Source organism: Heptranchias perlo, chromosome 2 (genome assembly GCF_035084215.1).
Source record: "Heptranchias perlo isolate sHepPer1 chromosome 2, sHepPer1.hap1, whole genome shotgun sequence".
NCBI lineage: Eukaryota > Metazoa > Chordata > Chondrichthyes > Hexanchiformes > Hexanchidae > Heptranchias > Heptranchias perlo.
Window position 1 is genome coordinate 101,415,671 of NC_090326.1, and position 26,422 is coordinate 101,442,092.

The 26,422-nt window shown below is 43.9% G+C and overlaps 1 protein-coding gene across 1 annotated transcript in view; it reads right to left on the reverse strand.

The window, feature by feature from the left end:
- The window catches only part of mocos (molybdenum cofactor sulfurase), a 224,897-nt gene that overhangs the window by 32,375 nt on the left and 166,100 nt on the right, over window positions 1–26,422 (reverse strand). The window contains exons 11-12 of the mRNA XM_067996069.1: window positions 14,400–14,524; window positions 8,791–8,902 (exon numbers count right to left, since the gene is read on the reverse strand). Coding sequence (XP_067852170.1) covers window positions 8,791–8,902; window positions 14,400–14,524 — 237 coding nt within the window. The remainder of the gene's footprint in view (window positions 1–8,790; window positions 8,903–14,399; window positions 14,525–26,422) is intronic.

Genomic DNA, 26,422 nt, shown 5'->3' on the forward strand with positions numbered 1-26,422 from the left:
TATCATCAGCAAACTTGGATACATTACACTCGGTCCCCTCATTGATATATATTGTAAACAGCAGAGGCCTAAGCACTGATCCTTGCGTCACCCCACTAGTTACAACCTGCCAATCCGAAAATGACCCATTTATTCCTACTCTCTATTTTCTGTCCGTTAACCAATCCTCAACCCATGCTAATATATTACTCCCAATCCCATGAGCCCCGATCTTGTGCAACAACCTCTTGTGTGGCACCTTATAGAATGCCTTTTGAAAATCCAAATATGCTACATCCCTACTGGTTCCCCTTATCTTCCCTGCTAGATACACCCTCAAAAAACTCTAATAGATTTGTCAAATACGATTTCTCTTTCATAAAACCGCATTAACTGCCGAATCCCATTAACTGCCACGTCCTTTATAATAGATTCTAGCATTTTCCCGACTCCTGATGTCAGGCTAACTGGCCTATAGTTTTCTTTCTCCCTCCTTTCTTGAATAGCGGGGTTACATTTGCTACCTTCCAATCCACAGGAACCGTTCTAGAATCTAGGGAATTCTGGAACATCAAAACCAATTCATCCACCATCTCTGCAGCCACCTTTTTTAAAACTCGAGGATGTAGGCCATCAGGTCCAGGGGATTTGTCGGCTTTTAGTCCCATTAATTTCTCAAGTACATTTTCTTCGCTAATCTCAGTAAAGGGACTAGTCATTCTTGATTTTATGATGGAAGGAAAGTAATTGCTGAAGCAGCTGAGGAATTCCTGCAGCAACATCCTGGGGTTATGATAAGAACATAAGAACATAAGAAATAGAAGCAGGAGTAGGCCATCCGGCCCCTTGAGCCTGCTCCGCTATTCAACAAGATCATGGTTGATCTTCTACCTCAATGCCATTTTACTGCACTATCCCCATATCCCTTGATGCCTTTAATATCTAGAAATCTATCGATCTCTGTTTTGAATGTACTCAATGACTGAACCTCCACAGCCCTCTGAGGTAGAGAATTCCAAAGATTCACTGACCTCAGTGAAGAAATTTCCCCTCATCTCAGTCCTAAATGACCGACCCCTTATTCTGAGACTGTCACCCCTGGTTCTAGACTCCCCAGCCAGGGGAAACATCCTCCTTGCATCTACCCTGTCGAGCCCTGTAAGAATTTTGTATGCTTCAATAAGATCACCTCTCATTCTTCTAAATTCTAGAGAATACAGGCCTAGTCTACTCAATCTTTCCTCATACAACAATCTTGCCATCCCAGGAATCAGTCTGGTGAACCTTCGTTGCACTCCCTCTATGGCAAGTATATCCTTTCTTAGGTAAGGAGACCAAAATTGTACACAATACTCCAGGTGCGGTCTCACCAAGGCCCTATATAATTACAGTAAGACATTTTTACTCCTGTACTCAAATCCTCTTGTAATAAATGCCAACATATCATTTGCCTTCCTAATTGCTTGCTGCACCTGCATGTTAGCTTTCAGTGACTCATTTACAAGGACACCTTTGAACATCAACATTTTCCAATTTCTCACCATTTAAAAAATATACTGCATTTCTGTTTTTCCTACCAAAGTGGATAACTTCACATTTTTCCACATTATATTCCATCTGCCATGTTCTTGCCTACTCACTTAGCCTGTCTGTATCCCCTTGAAGCCTCTCTGCATCCTCCTCACAACTCACATTCCCACCTAGTTTTGTGTCATCAGCAAACTTGGAAATATTACATTTGGTCCCCTCATCCAAATCATTGATATTGATTGTGAATAGCTGGGGCCCAAGCACCGATCCCTGCTGTACCCCACCAGTCACAGTCTGCCAACCTGAAAAAGACCCATTTGTTCCTACTCTCTGTTTCCTGTTTGTTAACCAATTCTCAATCCATCCCAGTATATTACCCCCAATTCCATGTGCTCTAACTTTGTTCACCAACCTCCTGTGTGGGACCTTATCGAAAGCCTTCTGAAAATCCAAATACACCACATCCACTGGTTCCCCCTTACCTATTCTATTAATTACATCCTCAAAGAACTCCAACAGGTTTGTCAAACATGATTTCCCTTTCCGAAATCCATGTTGACTCTGCCCAATCCTTTTATTATTTTCTAAGTGTCCTGTTATCACATCCTTTATAATAGATTCTAGCATTTTCCCTACTACTGATGTCAGGTTAACGGGTCTGTAGTTCCCTGTTTTCTTTCTCCCTCTTTTATTAAATAGTGGGGTTACATTTGCTACCCTCCAATCTGCAGGAACCATTCCAGAATCTATAGAATTTTGGAAGATGACAACCAATGCATCCACTATCTCTATAGCCACCTCTTTCAAAACCCTGGGATGTAGATCATCATATCCTTGGGATTTATCGACTTTCAGTCCCATTAATTTCTCTAGTACTATTTTTTTACTAATACTAATTTCTTTCAGTTCCTCATTCTCGCCAGACCCTTGGTTCTCTAATATTTCTGGGAGGTTTTTTGTGTCTTCTTCCGTTTAATTTCTCTACCATTTCCTTATTCCCCATTATAAATTCTCCCGTCCCTGCCTGTAAGGGACCCACATTTGCTTTCACCAGTCTTTTCCCTTTTGCACATCTATAGAAGCTTTTACAGTCCATTTTTATGTTTCTCGCGAGTTTACTCTCATATTCTATTTTCCCTTTCTTTAACAATTTCTTGGTCCTTCTTTGCTGAATTCTGAAATGTTCCCAATCCTCAGGCTTACTGCCTTTTCTCGCAACTTTAAATGCCTCTTCCTTTGATTTAATACTATCTTTAATTTCTCTTGTTAGCCACGGTTGGACCACTTTTCCTGTTAAGTTTTTGTGCCTTAAAGGAATATATATTTGTTTCAAATTATGTACTAATTCTTTAAATGCTAGCCATTGCCTGTCTACCGTCATACCTTTTAATGTAGTTCCCCAATCAACCACAGCCAACTTGCACCTCATACCTTCGTAGTTTTCTTTGTTCAGATTTAAGACCCTAGTTTCGGATTGAACTACATCACTTTCAAACTTAATGAAGAATTCTATCACATTATGGTCACTCTTTCCTAAGGGCTCCTTTACAACAAGATTATTAATTAACCCTTTCTCATTGCACAATACTTGATCTAAAATAGCCTGTTCCCTAGTTGGTTCCTCAACATACTGATCTCGAAAACCATCTTGTAGACATTCCAGGGATTTGTCATAGAGTTATACAGCACGGATAGAGGCCCTTCGGCCCATCGTGTCCGCGCCGGCCATCAAGCCCCGTCTACTCTAATCCCATATTCCAGCATTTGGTCCGTAGCCTTGTATGCTGTGGCATTTCAAGTGCTCATCCAAATGCATCTTGAATGTTGTGAGGGTTCCTGCCTCCACAACCCTTTCAGGCAGTGAGTTCCAGACTCCAACCACCCTCTGGGTGAAAAAGTTCTTTCTCAAATCCCCTCTAAACCTCCCGCCTATTACCTTGAATCTATGTCCCCTTGTTATAGAACCCTCAACGAAGGGAAAAAGCTCCTTAGTATCCATCCTATCTGTGCCCCTCATAATTTTGTACACCTCAATCATGTCCCCCCTCAGCCTCCTCTGCTCCAAGGAAAACAAACCCAATCTTCCCAGTCTCTCTTCATAGCTGAAGCGCTCCAGCCCTGGTAACATCCTGGTGAATCTCCTCTGCACCCTCTCCAAAGCGATCACATCCTTCCTGTAGTGTGGCGACCAGAACTGCACACAGTACTCCAGCTGTGGCCTAACCAGTGTTCTATACAGCTCCATCATAACCTCCTTGCTCTTATATTCTATGCCTCGGCTAATAAAGGCAAGTATCCCATATGCCTTCTTTACCACCTTATCTACCTGTTCCGCCGCCTTCAGGGATCTGTGAACTTGCACACCAAGATCCCTCTGACCCTCTGTCTTGCCTAGGGTCCTCCCATTCATTGTGTATTCCCTTGCCTTGTTAGTCCCTCCAAAGTGCATCACCTCGCACTTTTCCAGGTTAAATTCCATTTGCCACTGTTCCGCCCATCTGACCAACCCATCTATATCGTCCTGCAGACTGAGGCTATCCTCCTCGCTATTTACCACCCTACCAATTTTTGTATCATCAGCGAACTTACTGATCATACCTTTTACATTCATATCCAAGTCATTAATGTAGACCACAAACAGCAAGGGACCCAGCACCGATCCCTGTGGTACCCCACTGGCCACAGGCTTCCAGTCACAAAAACAACCTTCGACCATCACCCTCTGCCTTCTGCCACTAAGCCAGTTTTGTATCCAAAGTGCCAAGGCACCCTGGATTCCATGGGCTCGTACCTTCTTGACCAGTCTCCTGTGGGGGACTTTATCGAAGGCCTTACTGAAATCCATGTATACCACATCCACTGCGTTACCCTCATCCACACGCCTAGTCACCCCCTCAAAAAATTCAATCAAATTAGTCAGACATGATCTTCCCTTGACAAAGCCATGTTGACTCTCCCTGATTAATCCTTGCTTCTCCAAGTGGAGACTAATTTTGTCCTTCAGAATTTTTTCCAGTAATTTTCCTACCACTGATGTTAGGCTCACTGGCCTGTAGTTCCCTGGTTTTTCCCTACTCCCCTTCTTGAATAATGGTACTACATTAGCAGTTCTCCAGTCCTCTGACACATCCCCTGTGGCCAGAGAGGTTCTGAATATATGTGTTAGAGCCCCCGCAATCTCCTCCTTTGCCTCACACAGTAGCCTGGGATACATTTCGTCCGGGCCTGGGGATTTATCCATTTTTAGGCCTGCTAAAACCGCCAATACCTCCTCCCCATCGATGTTAATATGTTCGAGTATATCACAGTCCCCCTGCCGTATTTCTATGTCTACATCGTCCTTCTCCATAGTGAAAACAGATGCAAAAAATTCATTTAGAACCCCTCCTACATCTGCCGGCTCCACACACAGATTGCCATTTTTGTCCCTAATGGGCCCTATTTTTTCCCTAGTTATCCTCTTACCCTTAATATACTTATAAAACATCTTAGGATTTTCCTTTATTTTGCTCGCCAGTGTTATTTCATGACCCCTCCTTGATCTCCTAATTTCTTTTTTAAGTATCCCCCTGCACTTTTTGTACTCCTCTAGGGCTTCCTCTGTCTTTAGCCTTTTGTATCTGCCAAAAGCCCTCCTTTTTTTCCTAATCCATTCTCGTATATCCCCTGACATCCAAGGTTCCCTGGAGTTCTTGGAACCACCCTTGACCTTTACGGGAACATGTTGCCATTGTATGGTCTCAATCTCCCTTCTGAAAGACTCCCATTGCTCCGATGCGGATTTTCCTACAAGCAGCTGATCCCAGTCCATTTTGGCCAGATCCTGCCTTATCCTATTAAAATCGGCCTTCCCCCAATTTAGAACCTTTATTTCCGGCCCCTCCCTGTCCTTTTCCATGACCACCTTAAATCTCACCGAATTATGGTCACTGTCACCAAAGTGCTCACCTACTAGCACTTCTTCCACTTGGCCGGCCACATTCCCTAGAATTAGGTCCAGTACCGCCCCCTCTCTTGTAGGACTTTCTACATGCTGGCTCAAAAAGCTCTCCTGGATGCACGTTAAGAATTTTGTACCCTCTAAGCCTTTTACACTCTGAGTATCCCAGTTAATATTGGGGAAGTTGAAATCACCCACTATTATTACCCTATTATTTGCACAATTTTCTGAGATTTTCCTGCATATCTGTTCCTCTATCTCCCCCTGACTGTTTGGGGGCCTATAGTACACTCCCATCAAAGTGCTTGCCCCCTTTATGTTTTTAAGCTCCACCCATATGGCCTCATTAGAGGAACCTGCTAATATATCATCCCTCCTTATGGCAGTAATTGATTCTTTAATTAATATTGCGACCCCCCCCCCTCCTCTTATACCTCCCCCTCTGTCTCGCCTGAAGATTCTGTACCCCGGAATATTGAGCTGCCAGTCTTGCCCCTCCCTCAACCATGTCTCTGTGACAGCAACAATATCATACTCCCACAGTATTAGTGCTAATTTGGTTTGCCCAATCTATGTGTAGATTAAAGTCCCCCGTGATTACTGTATTACCCTTGTTACATGCACTTCTAATTTCCTGCTTTATACCATACCCTACATTACCACTACTGTTTGGCCTATAAACAACTCCCACCAATGTTTTCTGCCCCTTGCTGTTTCTTAGCTCCATCCAAACTGATTCTACATCTTGATCTTCTGAGCCAAGATCCTTTCTCACTATTGTACTGATCTCATCCTTTATTAACAGTGCTACCCCACCTCCTTTTCCATTTTGCCTGTCCTTCCTAAATGTCGAATATCCTTGAATATTCAGTTCCCAACCTTGGTCACCCTGCAGCCACATCTCTGTAATGGCAATTAGATCATACCCATTTACTTCTATTTGTGCCGTCAATTCATGTACCTTGTTGCGAATGTTGTGTACATTCAGATAAAGTGCCTTTAAATTTGCCTTTTTAAAATTTTTTTCCTATTTTGACCTTATTTGATGCTGGCCTTTGTTTCCGCTGCCTTCCAATTTCACACCGATGTTCAGTTTGGGTTCCGCCAGGACCACTCAGCTCCAGACCTCATTACAGCCTTGGTCCAAACATGGACAAAAGAGCTGAATTCCAGAGGTGAGGTGAGAGTGACTGCCCTTGACATCAAGGCAGCATTTGACTGAGTGTGGCACCAAGGAGCCCTAGTAAAATTGAAGTCAATGGGAATCAGGGGGAAAATTCTCCAGTGGCTGGAGTCATACCTAGCACAAAGGAAGATGGTAGTGGTTGTTGGAGGCCAATCATCTCAGCCCCAGGACATTGCTGCAGGAGTTCCTCAGGGCAGTGTCCTAGGCCCAACCATCTTCAGCTGCTTCATCAATGACCTTCCCTCCATCATAAGGTCAGAAATGGGGATGTTCGCTGATGACTGCACAGTGTTTAGTTCCATTCGCAACCCCTCAAATAATGAAGCAGTCCGAGCCCGCATGCAGCAAGACCTGGACAACATCCAGGCTTGGGCTCATAAGTGGCAAGTAACATTCGCGCCAGATAAGTGCCAGGCAATGACCATCTCCAACGAGAGAATCGAACCACCTCCCCTTGACATTCAACGGCATTACCATCGCCGAATCCCCCACCATCAACATCCTGGGTGTCACCATTGACCAGAAACTTAACTGGACCAGCCATATAAATACTGTGGCTACAAGAGCAGGCCAGAGGCTGGGTATTCTGCGGCGAGTGACTCACCTCCTGACTCCCCAAAGCCTTTCCACCATCTACAAGGCACAAGTCAGGAGTGTGATGGAATACTCTCCACTTGCTTGGTTGAGTGCAGCTCCAACAACACCCAAGAAGCTCGACACCATCCAAGATAAAGCAGCCTGCTTGATTGGCACCCCATCCACCACCCTAGACATTCACTCCCTTCACCACCGGCGCACTGTGGCTGCAGTGTGTACCATCCACAGGATGCACTGTAGCAACTCGCCAAGGCTTCTTCGACAGCACCTCCCAAACCCGTGACCTCTACCACCTAGAAGGACAAGAGCAGCAGGCACATGGGAACAACACCACCTGCACGTTTCCCTCCAAGTCACACACCATCCCGACTTGGAAATATATCGCCGTTCCTTCATTGTCGCTGGGTCAATATCCTGGAACTCCCTTCCTAACAGCACTGTGGGAGAACCGTCACCACACGGACTGCAGCGGTTCAAGAAGGCGGCTCACCACCACCTTCTCGAGGGCAATTAGGGATGGGCAATAAATGCTGGCCTCGCCAGCGACGCCCACATCCCGTGAATGAATTAAAAAAAACTTTTCTGCCTTCCACTTCCAGCTCTCTCCGTGTCTCTCCACCTCTGTTTCTTTCTTTTTCTCTGTGTGTCTCTCTACCTCTCTCTCTCTGCCTCCTCTGTCTCTGTCTGTCTCTCTCTGTCTGTCTCTCTTTCTGCCTCCTTCTGTCTCTCACTAACTTTCTCTCTCTGTCTCTTTCTCTCTGTCTCTCTCTCCGCCTCTGTATCTCTCTCTCTCTGCCTCTCTTTCTCTCTCTGTCTCCCTTTCTCTCCCTTTCTCTCCCTTTCTCTCCCTTTCTCTCCGTCTCTCTTTCCGTGTCTCTGTTTCTCTCTCCCTCTCCTTCTCTGTCTCTGTTGTGCTCTCTGTCTCTTTCTGTTTCCCAGTCTAACCCCTCTTTCTCTCCTGCTTTGTCTCTCTCTCTTCCTCTCTTTGTCTCTCTGTATCTCTATCTCTTTTTGTTTCTCTGTCTGTCGCTCTCTCCCTCTCTCTCTGTTTCTCTGTCTGTCCCCCCTCTCTCTGACTCACTCTCTCTCTGCGTCTCTCTCCCTCTCCCTCTCTATCTCTCTCTTAGCTGGGTTTGATTTGTCTTCCTTTTTGTGGATAAGACACACCTGGGCAATTTTCCACATTGTTCGGTGGATGCCAGTGTCACAGCTGCACTGGAGTAGCTTGGCTGAGGGACACTACTCTGATGTGCCGGTCTTGTGCACTGCAGCTGGGATGGCATCAGGGCCCATAGCCCTTGCTGTATTCAATGTACTAGCTGCTTCTGAATGTCACGTGGAGTGAAAAGTCTATGTTAAAAAATGAATGCTATTATTCCAATCCATTTTCTTTTTCACCAAGACAACTTGACTGAAACTATTCCAAATATTTTACATAATTAGCTTTTCATTGTATTCCATAGCTACCATATACTTGGCATCATTTTATAATTTTTTTCTTTATTATCCATGAGGAGAGTGATAAAAGACATCAGTGTCCTTTCTGGACAGATCCTACCTTTGTAGTATCTGCTCCTTGAGGTGTAGAATGCTTGCCATGTTTATGAGAAGATACTGGGCTTCATTCACCAATGAGAGGGAAGATGGCTGGGTCAAAGCTTGGCCCTGAACTGAAAATTTAAATACATTATTATTGTACATGTAGAAGATACTACGGGCAGCATTTTCAATCTCTGTAAAATTATGTTAGGGCAAATAAATTGAATATTCCATTTCAAAATATATAATTATTAGAAGCAACAGCAGTTTTTCAAAAGATGTTTTTTCTTGTTTGCTTTAAAATCTAAAACCTTTAACTATAACTTTTGTCTTCTTTTCTCCCATGTTCCCCATCCTAATGAGTCAGTTCAGTTAGCAGAGTCATGGAGATCTCCACACCTTCAATATTGGAGCAGACGCCTGAGCAAAGGATCAGCTAAGTTGGGTTCCCACCATGCCGCTTAATTTCTTTTGCAATGAAACTCACGTTTTACTTTATGAACTTACCAACAGTTACTAAACAGAGAGTGGGGCAGCATTCCCCATATACTCTACATTAAATATGTATTTTTAAACAAAATATTGTTCTCCTTAAAGAATAAGGAAACCCAACCTGTAATTAAGTAAGAATACTTTCACTTATTTAACGCCTTGTTAAATCAAAACGCATCAAAGAGCTTAACACGTGAATTACTTTTGAAGTGTAGTAACTGTTATGTATGCAAATACGGCCACCATTCTGGGGCAGTGACATCCCACAAACAGGCAATGAAATGAATGAACAATTAATCTTCTTTTGATGTCATTGATTAAGGGTAGAAAGTTGACCAGGACACTTAGAGAACTTCCCTGCTCTTCTACGAATGTTGCCATGGGATATTTAATGTCCATTGGAACATGCAAAACAGGATCACAATTTACCAATAAAATAAAAGCAAAATGAAAGATCATCGTCCTGAAACGTTAACTCTGTTTCTCTCTCCATAGATGCTGCCTGACCTGCTGAGTGTTTCCAGCATTTTCTGTTTTTATTCTGCAATTTACCATCTCATCCGAGGACTGGCATTATGACAAAAATGGGATATGGTATTGAGATAGAGGATCACCCATGATCATATTGAATGGGGGAGCAGGCTCGAAGGGCAGAATGGCCTACTCCTGCTCCTATTTTCTATATTTTTAAAATGGCCCCTTTTGTATAGGAGCAGCTTAGGTTTTCTTCCCTGGAAGGTGGGGGGGGAATGGGGAGGGCGTGCATCTCGGTACTTACATCAAGATGCATTGCCCCGCAGAGTTTTGAGGCCATAATACCTAAAACGTTGACCAAGGTCATTGAATGATACAGAATGATAGACTCCAACCTTTCACCTTTGAGACTAGACACAAATCCAACCCAGACTGGTGGGATGAAAATTTTGTCTGTCCGTTGGCTGTAAGGGGCCTTTGTGAAATGACTTAGGGCAATTTGAATCCAGTTCCTAGTAGATATGGGGCCCTAATACCAAAACCATCCCGCATTCAACAATTAAGTTTGTTCTTCATGCAGAGAATGTGGAGCTTGCTACCACAAGGAATTAACAATTAAATCCATCAATTTGGAGGCATGGGAAATTTTTTAAAAATTGACATTGGTTGAGGTTCATATCTGACATTGGGGCTGGGACGCATTGCTGGGACAGAGTGGAAGGAGCTTTATTTTGCATCTAATCTTGCTATACCTGACTCGGGAGTTGATGCTGACATTGACTGCCTCTGGTGGAAAGAGTTCCATTTCCCAGCATTGACATCCCTCAACATAATTTTTAAAAATTTAAACAATTTTTACCCTATGTTTAAATTACTTTTTCCTGTAAATTTAATGTGAAAAGTAATACAAAAATAGAAACCTTTTCATAAGAGTTTGCTATGGCATTGTTAGCTTAACAATTACAAAGAATGTACAGCACAGAAGCAGGCCATTTTGCCCAACAGGTCCATGCCGGTGTTTATGCTCCACGTGAGCCTCCTCTCAGCCTTCTTCATCCAACCCTATCAACATATTCTTCTATTCCCTTCTCCCTCATGTGCTTATCTAGCTTCCCCTTAAATGCATCTATGCAAGTCGCCTCAACTACTCCTTGTGGTAGCGAGTTCCACATTCTTACCATTCTCTGGGTGAAGAAGTTTCTCCTAAATTCCCTATTGGATTTGTTAGTGATGATCTTATATTTATTGCCTCTAGTTCTGGTCTCCCCTGCAAGTTGAAACATCTTCCCTACGTCTACCCTGTCAAACCCTTTCATAATCTTAGAGACCTCCATCAGTTCACTCCTCAGTTTTCTCTTTTCCAGAGAAAAGAGCCCCAGCCTGCTCAAGCTTTCCTGATAGGTATAACCTCTCACTTCTGGTATCATCCTAGTAAATCTTTCCAGTGCCTTTATATCCTTTCTATAGTGTGGAGACCAGAACTGTTCACAGTACTCCAAGTGTGATCCAACCAAGGTGCTGTACAAGTTTAGCATATCTTCTCTGCTTTTCAATTCGATCCCTCTAGAAATTAACCCCTTAGTTTGCTTTTTTTATGGTCTTATTAACCTGCATCGATACTTTTAGCGATTTGTGCATCTGTACCCCGAAATCCCTCTACTCCTCCACCCCGCTTAGACTCTTATTTTTCAAGGAGTATGTGGCCTCCTTATTATTCCTACCAAAATGTACCATCTCACACTTTTCTATATTGAAATTTATTTATCAATTACATGCCCATTCTGCAAGTTTATTAATACCTTCCGGTATTTTGTCGTGCCCTCTTCAAATATTAACTACACCCTCCACAAATTTTGAAATTGTACCTCTGATTCCCGAGTCCAAATCGTTTATGTAAATGGTGACAACAGTGGTCCCAGCACTGATCCTTGTGGAACACCTGTTCCCACCTTTTGCCAGTTTGAGTAGAACTACCTTTAACCCCTACTCTCGGTTTTCTGTTTTGTAGCCAGCTTGCTATCCATTCTGCTAATTGTCCCGTGACTCCACATGCTCTGACCTTAGTCATGAGTCTACTATGCAGTACCTTATCGAAGGCCTTTTGAAAATCCAAATATATTACATCTATTGCATTGCCCTTTTCTACCCTTCCAGTTACTTCTTCAAAGAATTCAATAAGGTTGGTCAAGTTTTCAGAAGGCCTTTGATAAATTCCCACATAAGAGGTTAGTGTGCAAAATTGAAGCACATGGGATTGGTGGTAATATACTGGCATGGATTGAAAATTGGTTAACAGACAGGAAAAAGATAGTAGGAATAAATGGGTCTTTTTTGGGGTGGCAGGCAGTGACGAGTGGGGTACCACAGGGATCAGTGCTTGGGCCCCAGCTATTCACAATATATATCAATGATTTGGATGGGGGAACCAAATGTAATATTTCCAAGTTTGCTGACGACACAAAACTAGGTGGGATCGTGAGTTGTGAGGAGGATGCAAAGAGGCTTCAAGGCAATTTAGACAAGTTGAGTGAGTGGGCAAATACATAGCAGATGCAGTATAATGCGGATAAATGTGAAGTTATCCACTTCGGAAGGAAAAACAGAAAGGCAGCGCATTATTTAAATGGTGATAGATTGGGAAATGTTGATGTACAAAGGGACCTGGGTGTCCTTGTACACCAGTCACTGAAAGCAAACATGCAGGTGCAGCAAGCAGTTAGGAAGGCAAATGCTATGTTGGCCTTCATTGCAAGAGGATTTGAGTATAGGAGCAAGGATGTCTTACTGCAGTTATACAGGGCCTTGGTGAGACCACACCTGGAGTATTGTGTGCAGTTTTGGTCTCCTTACCTAAGAAAGGATATACTTGCCAGGGAGGGAGTGCAGCGAAGGTTCACCAGACTGATTCCTGGGATGGCAGGACTGTCGTATGAGGAGAGATTGGGTCGACTCGGCCTGTATTCACTCGAGTTTAGAAGAATGAGATGAGATCTCATTGTAACATATAAAATTCTGACAGGGCTAGACAGACTGGATGCAGGGAGGATGTTTGCCCTGGCTGGGGGTTCCAGAACGAGGGGTCACAGTCTCAGGATATGGGGTGGGACATTTAGGACTGAGATGAGGAGAAATTTCTTCACTCAGAGGGTGGTGAACCTGTGGAATTCTCTACCACAGAAGGCTGTGGAGGCCAAGTCACTGAATATATTTAAGAAGGAGCTATATAGATTTCTAGACACAAAAAGCATCAAGGGGTATGGGGAGAGAGCGGGAATATGGTATTGAGATAGAGGATCAGTTATGATCATACTGAATGGCGGAACAGGTTTGAAGGGCTGAATGGCCTACTCCTGCTCCTATTTTCTATGTTTCTATGTTTTAGTGTGACCTTCCTTTTTGAAATCCGTGTTGACTAATCTTTATTATATTTTTGGCTTCTAGATGTTTCTCTATTACATCTTTGAGTATGAATTCCATTATCTTTCCTACCACCCACATTAAGCTAATTGGTCTATAGTTCCCTGGTCGATGACCAAATACAATACAATTTGCTTATGCAGAGAAAAATGGTACTACTTGTGTGCCACTAGGCTAACCGGGCAGGGAAATCAATTAATTAACTGTAAGAAGCACATCCGATGCAATATGATCTATTAGTAAGAGGACACACAGACAGATAAATACCATCATTACATCCCTTAGAGGGCATGTCGTGCCTAGTAGTCTTTACTTTGTGACAATCTTCAGACGATGGTGGTTATAACACACCGACTCTTAAGCCACAAACTAATGGGGGGATTTTAACACCCAGCAGGTTTCTGACGGGAAACCACGTTGGCGAGTTGATTTCTCGCCCATCCAGTGGCAAGGCCACACTGATTTTAACTGCTGGGACTCATGACTGTGCCATCGGTCACCTGAAACAATGACCACCTGGCATGCAGTCAGGTGTGAAGAAGGGGGGGTTCCACGAGCATATTGCAGGAGGGATGGTGGGGGGGGGTAGAGGGAGTCTGGGGCAGGGAATACCTAAACTTTCCTTGTAGGACCCCTACGAGCACTTCTACTTCTCCTGGCCTCACAAGGAAAAGTAAAACCTCACATTTCAGGACCTCTTCATGGCCTGATCCTCTTCTGACTTGCTTCAACCTGGCGGGAAAGTCAAAGCAACTTCCACACTCAGACTGAGTTAAAATTGCAGTCAGCACCCAATTATATCATCAGGCCCCATCTGCATATTTAAAGAAGGACCCTCTGGCTTCAGATGAGTGTCTTTGTTAACTGCTCTGAAGAGCAGGTTAATATCTGTATCGGCAGGAAGCAGGCAGGAAATCGACTGGCAAGACACCCATGGTATTTTAGCTGTCCACTTGCCCGGTTTCAGCTAGATGGGTAGGATTAAAATCCCTCCAGAATATTTAATCCAAATCGGTGAAATGTTTGAAAACAGGCTCCTTTCCCTAAAAGAAATCAAATCAAACTATAAAATCAAAGTTAATTTTTTTCTCTTAGAACACAGATAACTAAAACTGATCCTTTCAACCTGGCACTGTGGCATTGAGTGATGTGAGTTACTTAGTGCATAATTTAAATGGGACTTCAATGTTCGACATGATTGGCCTTAGCAAATGTCACTTTTTTAATGTACATTTTGCTTTTTACCTTTTGTGTGCTGCTTTTTCAAGACTCTGTGAAAACTAGAACTCTGTCTGATCAGACAACTATGCCGTCCAAGAAACGTGGAGATCCATCCTGCAACCTTTTTCCCACAGTCTAATCCTTTTACTCTGCATTAAAAAGATACATATTATTCATTTTACGAACACATGAATATACGAAAAATGATGGACAAGAAAAGACCTACTGGCCCAGCCAGTAGTTTGTCATGTTACCCTCTTCTCTCCCCTTATTTGTCCCTCCTGGGCTATTTCCTGCAATTGAAAGGAGGATTGCTTTCATATCACAGACAATTCCACCACTGGCCAGCAACCAGGGGATGCATATATTTGGCCCGTTGAAGGCTCCCTCTCATCTTATTTTCCCTCCCTAACCTGTCCTCTATGGGATGAGATTCGGTAAAGTAGAGGATTGAACCTGCTCCCTGACAGTCCACGGCACAGTAAGTAGGCACTTCAAGAACCTGCACCAACTCATCATGTTTTGGTGTGTCATTAGTTTCTTATTATGATAGATTTTGGGAAGTTAAAGTACCCTTACCAAGAACAGGTGAATGATCCTTGTTGCAGGACCTAAAATAGTTTATTAACTGAAATGATAGGTTTCTCTGGTTACTTTCTTGGTAATATTTTCATTCTAATTTATATCCCCTTTATCCTATCTCATTCCATGGCCCCAGATTTCCTCGAGAGTTCCGTCGGACTCCTGCTGGAACCTACTGGAAAATGACAAGGACCCAGTTGTGCCGGGTCCTTGATGTTAGAATAGAATCATAGAATCATAGAAGTTTACAACATGGAAACAGGCCCTTCGGCCCAACATGTCCATGTCGCCCAGTTTATACCACTAAGCTAGTCCCAATTGCCTGCACTTGGCCCATATCCCTCTATACCCATCTTACCCATGTAACTGTCCAAATGCTTCTTAAAAGACAAAATTGTACCCGCCTCTACTACTGCCTCTGGCAGCTCGTTCCAGACACTCACCTCCCTTTGAGTGAAAAAATTGCACCTCTGGACTATTTTGTATCTCTCCCCTCTCACCTTAAATCTATGCCCCCTCGTTATAGACTCCCCTACCTTTGGGAAAAGATTTTGACTATCTACCTTATCAATGCCCCTCATTATTTTATAGACTTCTATAAGATCACCCATCAACCTCCTACTCTCCAGGGAAAAAAGTCTCAGTCTATCCAACCTCTCCCTATAAGTCAAACCATCAAGTCCCGGCAGCATCCTAGTAAATCTTTTCTGCACTCTTTCTAGTTTAATAATCTCCTTTCTATAATAGGGTGACCAGAACTGTACACAGTATTCCAAGTGTGGCCTTACTAATGTCTTGTACAACTTCAACAAGACATCCCAACTCCTGTATTCAGTGTTCTGACCAATGAAACCAAGCATGCTGAATGCCTTCTTCACCACCCTATCCACCTGTGACTCCACTTTCAAGAAGCTATGAACCTGTACTCCTAGATCTCTTTGTTCTATAACTCTCCCCAACGCCCTACCATTAACGGAGTAGGTCCTGGCCCGATTCGATCTACCAAAATGCATCACCTCACATTTATCTAAATTAAACTCCATCTGCCATTCATCGGCCCACTGGCCCAATTTATCAAGATCCCGTTGCAATCCTAGATAACCTTCTTCACTGTCCACAATGCCACCAATCTTGGTGTCATCTGCAAACTTACTAACCATGCCTCCTAAATTCTCATCCAAATCATTAATATAAATAACAAATAACAGCGGACCGATCCCTGACGCACACCGCTGGTCACAGGCCTCCAGTTTGACACACAACCCTCTACAACCACCCTCTGTCTTCTGTCATCAATCCAATTTTGTATCCAATTGGCTACCTCACCTTGGATCCCGTGAGATTTAACCTTATGTAACAACCTACCATGCGGTACCTTGTCAAAGGCTTTGCTAAAGTCCATGTAGACCATGTCTACTGCACAGCCCTCATCTATCTTCTTGGTTACCCCTTCAAAAAACTCAATCAAATTCGTGAGACATGATTTTCCTCTCACAAAACCATGCTGACTGTTCCTAATCAGTCCCTGCCTCTCCAAATGTCTGTAGATCCTGTCTCTCAGAATACCCTCTAACAACTTACCCACTACAGATGTCAGGCTCACCGGTCTGTAGTTCCCACGCTTTTCCCTGCCGCCCTTCTTAAACAAAGGCACAACATTTGCTACCCTCCAATCTTCAGGCACCTCACCTGTAGCGGTGGATGATTCAAATATCTCTGCTAGGGGACCCGCAATTTCCTCCCTAACCTCCCATAACGTCCTGGGATACATTTCATCAGGTCCTTGAGATTTATCTACCTTGATGCGCGTTAAGACTTCCAGCACCTCCCTCTCTGTAATATGTACACTCCTCAAGACATCACTATTTATTTCCCCAAGTTCCCTAACATCCATGCCTTTCTCAACCGTAAATACCGATGCGAAATATTCATTTAGGATCTCACACATCTCTTGTGGTTCCGCACATAGATGACCTTGTTGATCCTTAAGAGGCCCTACTCTCTCCCTTGTTACTCTTTTGCCCTTTATGTATTTGTAGAAGCTCTTTGGATTCTCCTTTGCCTTATCTGCCAAAGCAATCTCATGTCCCCTTTTTGCCCTCCTGGTTTCTCTCTTAACTCTACTCCGGCAATCTCTATACTCTTCAAGGGATCCACTTGATCCCAGCTGCCTATGCATGTCATATGCCTCCTTCTTCTTTTTGACTAGGGCCTCAATCTCCCGAGTCATCCAAAGTTCCCTACTTCTACCAGCCTTGCCCTTCACTTTATAAGGAATGTGCTTACCCTGAACCCTGGTTAGCACACTTTTGAAAGCCTCCCACTTACCAGACGTCCCTTTGCCTGCCAACAGACTCTCTCAATCAACTTCTGAAAGTTCCTGTCTAATACCATCAAAATTGGCCTTTCCCCAATTTAGAATTTTAACTTTTGGGCCAGACCTATCATTCTCCATAGCTATCTTAAAACTAATGGAATTATGATCACTGGTCCCAAAGTGATCCCTCACTAACACTTCTGTCACCTGCCCTTCCTTATTTCCCAAGAGGAGGTCAAGTTTTGCCCCCTCTCTAGTCGGGCCATCCACATACTGAATGAGAAATTCCTCCTGAATACACTCAACAAATTTCTCTCCATCCAAGCCCCTAATGCTATGGCTGTCCCAGTCAATGTTGGGAAAGTTAAAGTCCCCTACTATTACCACCCTATTTTTCTTGCAGCTGTCTGTAATCTCCTTACATATTTGCTCCTCAATTTCCCGTTGACTATTTGGGGGTCTGTAGTACAATCCTATCAAAGTGATCTCTCCCTTCTTATTTTTCAGTTCTACCCATATAGACTCAGTGGGCGAACCCTCGGATATATCCCCTCTCACTACTGCCGTGATGTTCTCCCTAATCAAGAACGCAACTCCCCCTCCTCTCTTATCTCCTGCTCTATCTTTCCTATAGCATCTGTACCCTGGAACATTGAGCTGCCAGTCCTGCCCCTCCCTTAGCCATGTTTCAGTAATAGCTATAACATCCCAGTCCCATGTACCCATCCATGCCCTGAGTTCATCAGCCTTGCCCATCAGACTTCTTGCATTGAAATAAATGCAGTTTAATCTCGACATCCCTTGGTCTTTGCCCTGCTTTCTCAGACCATCTGTCCGGTCATGTTTTGTACACTCTCCCTTACTGCCTTTTGTTTCTGTCACCACTTTACTTCCCACTGACTTCCTGCATCGGTTCCCATCCCCCTGCCACATTAGTTTAAACCCTCCCCAACAGCACAAGCAAACAGAGGACTGGAGACCAGCATGCAGAGTGAGATCAGGCGTATAAGCCTCAAGATGGGCAGAAATGTGCATCACTTGGTGGGTCCAGGACACGGAAGTGACTGTGACCTCTTAAGATGGAGCAATTTTAAAAAAAATCAGGATCGCAGGGAGGTTGGGGCCTGGAGGGTGATGGCCTAGCCAACACCCTCCCCGCCCCCCGTCACCAAACCAAAGATGGCCAGGCAAAGGTGAGCACCCGCTGGTCCCATGCAAATTAGGTGCCCTCCCACCGACTCCACAAATGGTGTTACGGTAGCCTAGAGGTTACTGGAGTAGAAATCCAGAGTGTGTGAGTTCAAATCCCACCACTGCAAATTGAGAAGTTGGATTCAGTAAATCTGGTGATTTGTGGGCTGACACCAGATAAAATGACCATGAAAGGTGCCGGATTGTAGTAAAAACCCAACTGGTTCACTAATGTCCTTCAGGGAAGGGAACCTGTCATCCCTACCCGATCTGGCCTACATGTGACTCCAGTTCCACATTACATAGTTGACTCTTAATGTCCTCAGGGCAACGAGGGATGGGCAATAAATTCAGCCTTGCAGCATCGCCCACAGCCTGAGATTTAAAATAAAAATAAGCCAGGTAGGGGCTCCAGGCATAACTAGCTTCCAGTTATTGTTGCTTTGAATTCCACTGTCATTATAACACAGAGAAAGGCTATTCGGCAACCAGTCCGTATTGGTGGTTACCCTCCACACAGCATTAGTCCTAATTCCATGTGTCTGTCCTGTTCCCATATCCCTTTATTCCCCCTTTCCTTCAACCATCTATTTAACCTATTCTTAAATTTGACATGGTCTTTGCTTCAATCACTAATTTTCCATAGCCTCACAACCCTCTGTGTCGTACTTGACCTCGTCCTCACCAATCTACCTGTTGCAGATGCATCTGTCCATGACAGTATTGGTAGGAGTGACCACCGCACAGTCCTCGTGGAGGCAAAGTCCCATCTTCGCACTGAGGACACCATCCAACGTGTTGTGTGGCACTACCACCGTGCTAAATAGGATAGATTCAGAACAGATCTAGCAGCTCAAAACTGGGCATCCATGAGGCGCTGTGGGCCATCAGCAGCAGCAGAATTGTATTCCAGCACAATCTGTAACCTCATGGCCGGGCATATTCCTCATTCTACCATTACCAACAAGCCAGGGGATCAACCCTGGGTCAATGAGGAGTGTGGAAGAGTATGCCAGGAGCAGCACCAGGCACACCTAAAAATGAGGTGCCAACCTGGTGAAGCTACAACAATGCATGCTAAACAGCGGAAGCAACATGCTATAGACAGAGCTAAGTGATTCCACAACCAACGGATCAGATCAAAGCTCTGCAGACCTGCCACATCCAGTTGTGAATGGTGGTGGACAATTAAACAACTAACGGGAGGAGGCTCTGTGAACATCCCCATCCTCAATGATGGTAGAGTCCAGGACGTAGAGTCATCGAGTCATCGAGTTATACAGCACGGATAGAGGCCCTTCGGCCCATCGTGTCCGCGCCGGCCATCAAGCCCTGTCTAATCTAATCCCATATTCCAGCATTTGGTCCGTAGCCTTGTATGCTATGGCATTTCAAGTGCTCATCCAAATGCTTCTTGAATGTTGTGAGGGTTTCTGCCTCCACAACCCTTTCAGGCAGTGAGTTCCAGACTCCAACCACCCTCTGGGTGAAAAAGTTCTTTCTCAAATCCCCTCTAAACCTCCCGCCTTTTACCTTGAATCTATGCCCCCTTGTTATAGAACCCTCAACGAAGGGAAAAAGCTCCTTAGTATCCATCCTATCTGTGCCCCTCATAATTTTGTACACCTCAATCATGTCCCCCCTCAGCCTCCTCTGCTCCAAGGAAAACAAACCCAATCTTCCCAGTCTCTCTTCATAGCTGAAGCGCTCCAGCCCTGGTAACATCCTGGTGAATCTCCTCTGCACCCTCTCCAAAGCGATCACATCCTTCCTGTAGTGTGGCAACCAGAACTGCACACAGTACTCCAGCTGTGGCCTAACCAGTGTTTTATACAGCTCCATCATAACCTCCTTGCTTTTATATTCTATGCCTCGGCTAATAAAGGCAAGTATCCCATATGCCTTCTTTACCACCTTATCTACCTGTTCCGCCGTCTTCAGGGATCTGTGAACTTGCACACCAAGATCCCTCTGACCCTCTGTCTTGCCTAGGGTCCTCCCATTCATTGTGTATTCCCTTGCCTTGTTAGTCCCTCCAAAGTGCATCACCTCGCACTTTTCCGGGTTAAATTCCATTTGCCACTGTTCCGCCCATCTGACCAACCCATCTATATCGTCCTGCAGACTGAGGCTATCCTCCTCGCTATTTACCACCCTACCAATTTTTGTATCATCAGCGAACTTACTGATCATACCTTTTACATTCATATCCAAGTCATTAATGTAGACCACAAACAGCAAGGGACCCAGCACCGATCCCTGTGGTACCCCACTGGCCACAGGCTTCCAGTCACAAAAACAACCTTCGACCATCACCCTCTGCCTTCTGCCACTAAGCCAGTTTTGTATCCAAAGTGCCAAGGCACCCTGGATTCCATGGGCTCGTACCTTCTTGACCAGTCTCCTGTGGGGGACTTTATCGAAGGCCTTACTGAAATCCATGTATACCACATCCACTGCGTTACCCTCATCCACACGCCTAGTCACCCCCTCAAAAAATTCAATCAAATTAGTCAGACATGATCTTCCCTTGACAAAGCCATGTTGACTCTCCCTGATTAATCCTTGCTTCTCCAAGTGGAGACTAATTTTGTCCTTCAGAATTTTTTCCAATAATTTTCCTACCACTGATGTTAGGCTCACTGGCCTGTAGTTCCCCGGTTTTTCCCTACTCCCCTTCTTGAATAATGGTATTACATTAGCGGTTCTCCAGTCCTCTGGCACATCCCCTGTGGCCAGAGAGGTTCTGAATATATGTGTCAGAGCCCCCGCAATCTCCTTTGCCTCACACAGTAGCCTGGGATACATTTCGTCCGGGCCTGGGGATTTATCCATTTTTAGGCCTGCTAAAACCGCCAATACCTCCTCCCGCTCGTGAGTGCAAAAGGCAAGGCTGAAGCGTTTGCAACCATTTTCAGCCAGAAGTGCCAAGTGGATGATCCATCTCGGCCTCCTCCCGATATCCCCACCATCACTGAAGCCAGTCTTCAGCCAATTCGATTCACTCCACATGATATCAAGAGACGGCCGAGTGCACTGGATATAGCAAAGGCTATGGGTCACGACAACATCCCGTCTGTATTGCCGAAGGCTAGCCACGCCTCTAGCCAAGCTGTTCCAATACAGCTACAACACTGGCATCTATCCAACAATGTGGAAAATTGCCCAGGTATGTCCTGTCCACAAAAGGCAGGACAAATCCAATCTGGTCAATTACCGCCCCATCAGTCTACTCTCAATCATCAGCAAAGTGATGGAAGGTGTCGTCGACAGTGCTATCAAGCGACACTTACTCACCAATAACCTGCTCGCCGATGCTCAGATTGGGTTCCGTCAGGACCACTCAGCTCCAGACCCCATTACTGTCTTGGTCCAAACATGGACAAAAGAGCTGAATTCCAGAGGTGAGGTGAGAGTGTCTGCCCTTGATATCAAGGCAGCATTTGACTGAGTGTGGCACCAAGGAGTCCTAGTAAAATTGAAGTCAATGGGAATCAGGGGGAAAACTCTCCAGTGGCTGGAGTCATACCTAGCACAAAGGAAGATGGTAGTGGTTGTTGGAGGCCAATCATCTCTGCCCCAGGACATTGCTTCAGGAGTTCCTCAGGGTTGTATCCTGGGCCCAACCATCTTCAGCTGCTTCATCAATGACCTTCCCTCCATCATAATGTCAGAAATGGGGATGTTCGCTGATGATTGCACAGGGTTCAGTTCCATTCGCAACCCCTCAGATAATGAAGCAGTCCGTGCCCGCATGCAGCAAAACCTGGACAACATCCAGGCTTGGGCTGATAAGTGCCAAATAACATTCACTCCAGACAAGTGCCAGGCAATGACCATCTCCAACAAGAGAGAGTCTAACCACCTCCCCATGACATTCAACGGCATCACCATCAACATCCTGGGGGTCACCATTGACCAGAAACTTAACTGGACCAGCCACATAAATACTGTGGCTACAAGAGCAGGTCAGAGGCTGGGTATTCTGCGGTGAGTGACTCACCTCCTGACTCCTCAACGCCTTTCCACCATCGACAAGGCACAAGTCAGGAGTGTGATGGAATACTCTCCACTTGCCTGGATGAGTGCAGCTCCAACAACACTCAAGAAGCTTGACACCATCCAGGACAAAGCTGCCTGCTTGGCTGGCACCCCTCCACCACCCTAAACATTCACTCCCTTCACCACCAGCGTACCGTGGCTGCAGTGTGTACCATCTACAGGATGCACTGCAGCAACCCGCCAAGGCTTCTTCGACAGCACCTCCCAAACCCGCCTCTTTACCACCTAGAAGGACAAGGGCAACAACAGGCACATGGGAACAACACCACCTGCACGTTCCCCTCCAAGTCACACACCATCCCAACTTGGAAATATATCGTCATTTCTTCATCGTTACTGAGTCAAAATCCTGGAACTTCCTATCTAACAGCACTGTGGGAGAACCTTCACCACACGGACTGCAGCGGTTCAAGAAGTCGGCTCACCACCACCTTCTCAAGGGCAATTTGGGATGCAATAAATGTTGGCCTTGCCAGCGACGCCCACATCCCATGGACGAATGAAAAAATAAGTTTCCTCTCTGTCCTAAACCTCTTACATTTAATCTTTCATCTATATCCCTCAACCACTCGAAACAGTCCCTTCCTATCTGCCTTGTCCCATCCCTTCAGAATTTTAAACACCTTTATCTGCTCTCTTCTAACGGAATCATGTTTTTGTTATTTCAGGCAGGTTCTTCCTTTGCCAAAAAGAACCCCCATTGGAAATGTACATGATATTCAAATTTGGCAGAGGTTTGGCATGATGGACCTTCGCCAAATTTCTGATCAGTAATACCTACTTTGTGCTCAAACATCCGGTGTTACTAATTATAAAATTTAGGCTAGGAAACAAAGTGATGCAGAAAAATAATAAAAATATTATAACTAACTCAATTTTCACACTTAAATTTTTTTTAACACTTTTCACCATAAGCACAACCATTACTTCTAAAAAAAATTTTCACTCCAATGTCTTATGCACCTAATTTATTGATGTTGTAAAGAGCTGCCATGGGGAATATAATCTTTCTGTCAGAAGATGGCAGTGTTGGTTGAAGTATCATCAAAGCTCTTAATACTTCCATGTTTTAAAAAATAGATGCATTATTTTACACTACGATTAAGATATTAATAATGTTAATTACTTGTTTTTGAATAACAAGCATGTATTCATTCACTTATTTGCCCAAAATAATGTTCTTAAAAATCACACTGAAGAGCAAGCCAGAACACAGTAAGAACCAAGAAGAGAAACAATGGAGTAAGTCTTTGTTTATAACATGGTGAAGGGAGGACAAAGGTCGGCTTTTATGCAAATTCAGATTCTTCATCAGTTTGTGTCAGAGCTGCCAAAAAATGTTTGGGAGGACCTGGACAAAATTACAATTTAACATTCAATAAAAGACAAATAATATATGGGCATCCCTAGAGCCTGAGAGCAACAATAAGTTCAAAGGCACGCATGTGTGTATGTTCTAGTACACAATGTTATTGGGAATTCTTCTATTTGGATTTTCAAAAAGAACTTTTCCAAAATATATTCCCTTCTCACCAATTTTTTCCCCCTTTCCTCCTCTCCTGGAACTGTTGATTTCTAGCTGGGGGTTCGTTCTATGTAAACTGCAATGCCTCCAGGACTTTGCGTGTGCTAATTACTATGCCAGTATCATAGCCAAACCCAATCCTGGCCTCACCCAATGTCGGGACACATGCAATTCCAGCAGGGTTGCTGATTAACAATCAGGAGCAGGAACTCTGGCTCACTTTCCCCTCCCTAACAGACTAATGCTGGGGACAATAGCAGTGCCTCACCCATCACCCCAAGTAAGATCAGGACAGGCTGGGACCTTCCTGTTTTCTGTGGATAAACGCGCTGAGCCATCAGGGAACCACAAATCTTTAATGAGAACATACGCTGTTTGGATTCAAACAGTTGGCTTGACTAGGACCTACAAGATAGAGCCTCAAAGTTGGAAACTGAGTGCTTTCTGGTAATGCAAACCCCATATAATCCAGACACTAACGCCATGATTATGTTACAAAGCTAAGTTGGAAAGTGGTTCCAAACATTCAAAGATTCTCCCTGCTGATGATGAAAGTGCCCCATTTATGCTGTGGGGCACTTTTATCAACAGGAAGAATAAAAACATTGCAATTACGGAAAGAATCACGACTGGTGCCAGATTACCTCTCTGCTTTCTGTTTCTGGTCATCCTTCAAATGATTCTGTGCAACCTACTTGAACAGTTATTTTTTAAAAGCTTTTTTCTTCATTCTTTTTAGACTTTCGATGAGATGAGCAATCTCTCAAAAAGGACCCACAGAAACTGCTTGATGGGCAGCTGGGAAGGAGACTGCAGGTGCATTGGTGGGAACTATGTTAATTTACGATCACAATTTTTGCTGTTGAGCCTCCTCCCTTTCCCCCTCCTTAGGAGGAAGGTCAGGATGAGCCAGCCCACAGATATCTCCACAGATTACAGTCAAGTTGCTTCATGATTAGCCAGAAAGAGCTGCAGAAATGGTCCTGCTCTGTTTTCTTTCCTTTCAATTGCTTTTCTGCTAATGTTAAAGGCTGTTTTATCTTGTGGCGAAAATGAGCAAAATACTTAACTAGAACAATTATACCAGTTTAGAATGACCTGAGCAGCTACCATTGTAATGTAGTTGGAATAACGTAAACAAAGATTTTCGTGAAAATCCAAGCTAACATAATCTGTTCAGAACAGTATAATACAAACTTCGTAATTTTTTATTGTATTTTCAATTTCTGAAAACTGCAGTACGAGGTTAAGTTTCGCACCATGTAGCATTACCATATATCTGCACCATGTAGCAGATTGATCGATTTTGTTGAACTAAAACTAAATATCCTGCTTTCACATCAGCAATTTGAAAACAAATGACTTATCCATTAAATGCTTTTAGTTTAACATGCTGGCAAGGAGTGTCAAAGTGCAAGTGCATTAATGCTGATTCCGTTTTTTTTAAAGGAAGCTGGGTAGTGTGTGGAAGATCACAGAAAGTAAGTGGCAGCAAATGAAAGGGGACCAAGAAATATTGTAAAAAGTAAACTGTAGGAAGAAACAGCAATTTAGCAGCCAAGATTGGTATTTCTCAGAAGAGAGATAATAATAGAAAAAAACTATCTGTAGTACAGAAAAGTAGTTTTTCTATTTCAATGCATTCTATACACACTGCTAGACTGAGCTGGCACATAATTAGATTCTTGGGGAAAAAGTCATGAGGGACAACCTTGTCATTAACTGGTTTATAATGTCAAGGCACTGTGACAGTGGAGGAGTTCCCCAAGTGACCTTTTCCTGCTCTCACATTTCATAGAAGGCAAGCTCTTTCCCTGAGGTTTCAGTTTGTATTTTCCCAGTTTTGGGCAAAACGTTTCACGTATCTCACCTGTTAGATTACTGTGACAAAAATTAAGTATGTCTACAATACAACTACAACTTTTCTATAGCACCTTTAACATAGAAAAACATTCTAAAGTGCTTCACAGATCTGTAATTAAAAATGGACACCAAATCAAAGAAGGAAAGATTAGGATGAGTAACCAAAAGCTTGGTTAAAGAGGTGGGTCTTAAAGAAGAGATGGATTATTTATTGATTCTTTCTTGCTGGTCACAGTACAGGCAGTGTTAAAATAAAGTCTCCTTACAGAATTGGCTTAGTCTGGGTGATATATACATATGAGTCCCAAAATTCCTTGGGTCGTGTTCCCAGTGGTTACTCCGATGTCATGCCAAAAGAAGGCTCCACAAATGCAAGGAAAAGCAAACATTCAGCAGACTGGGAGAGCAATAAAAAGCAACAAAGAAAATAAGAGATGCTAAAGGGGGGTCTGAAAAATACTTGCAAGGAATATCAAAACTAACAGTAAATGTTTTTAGAAAGATATG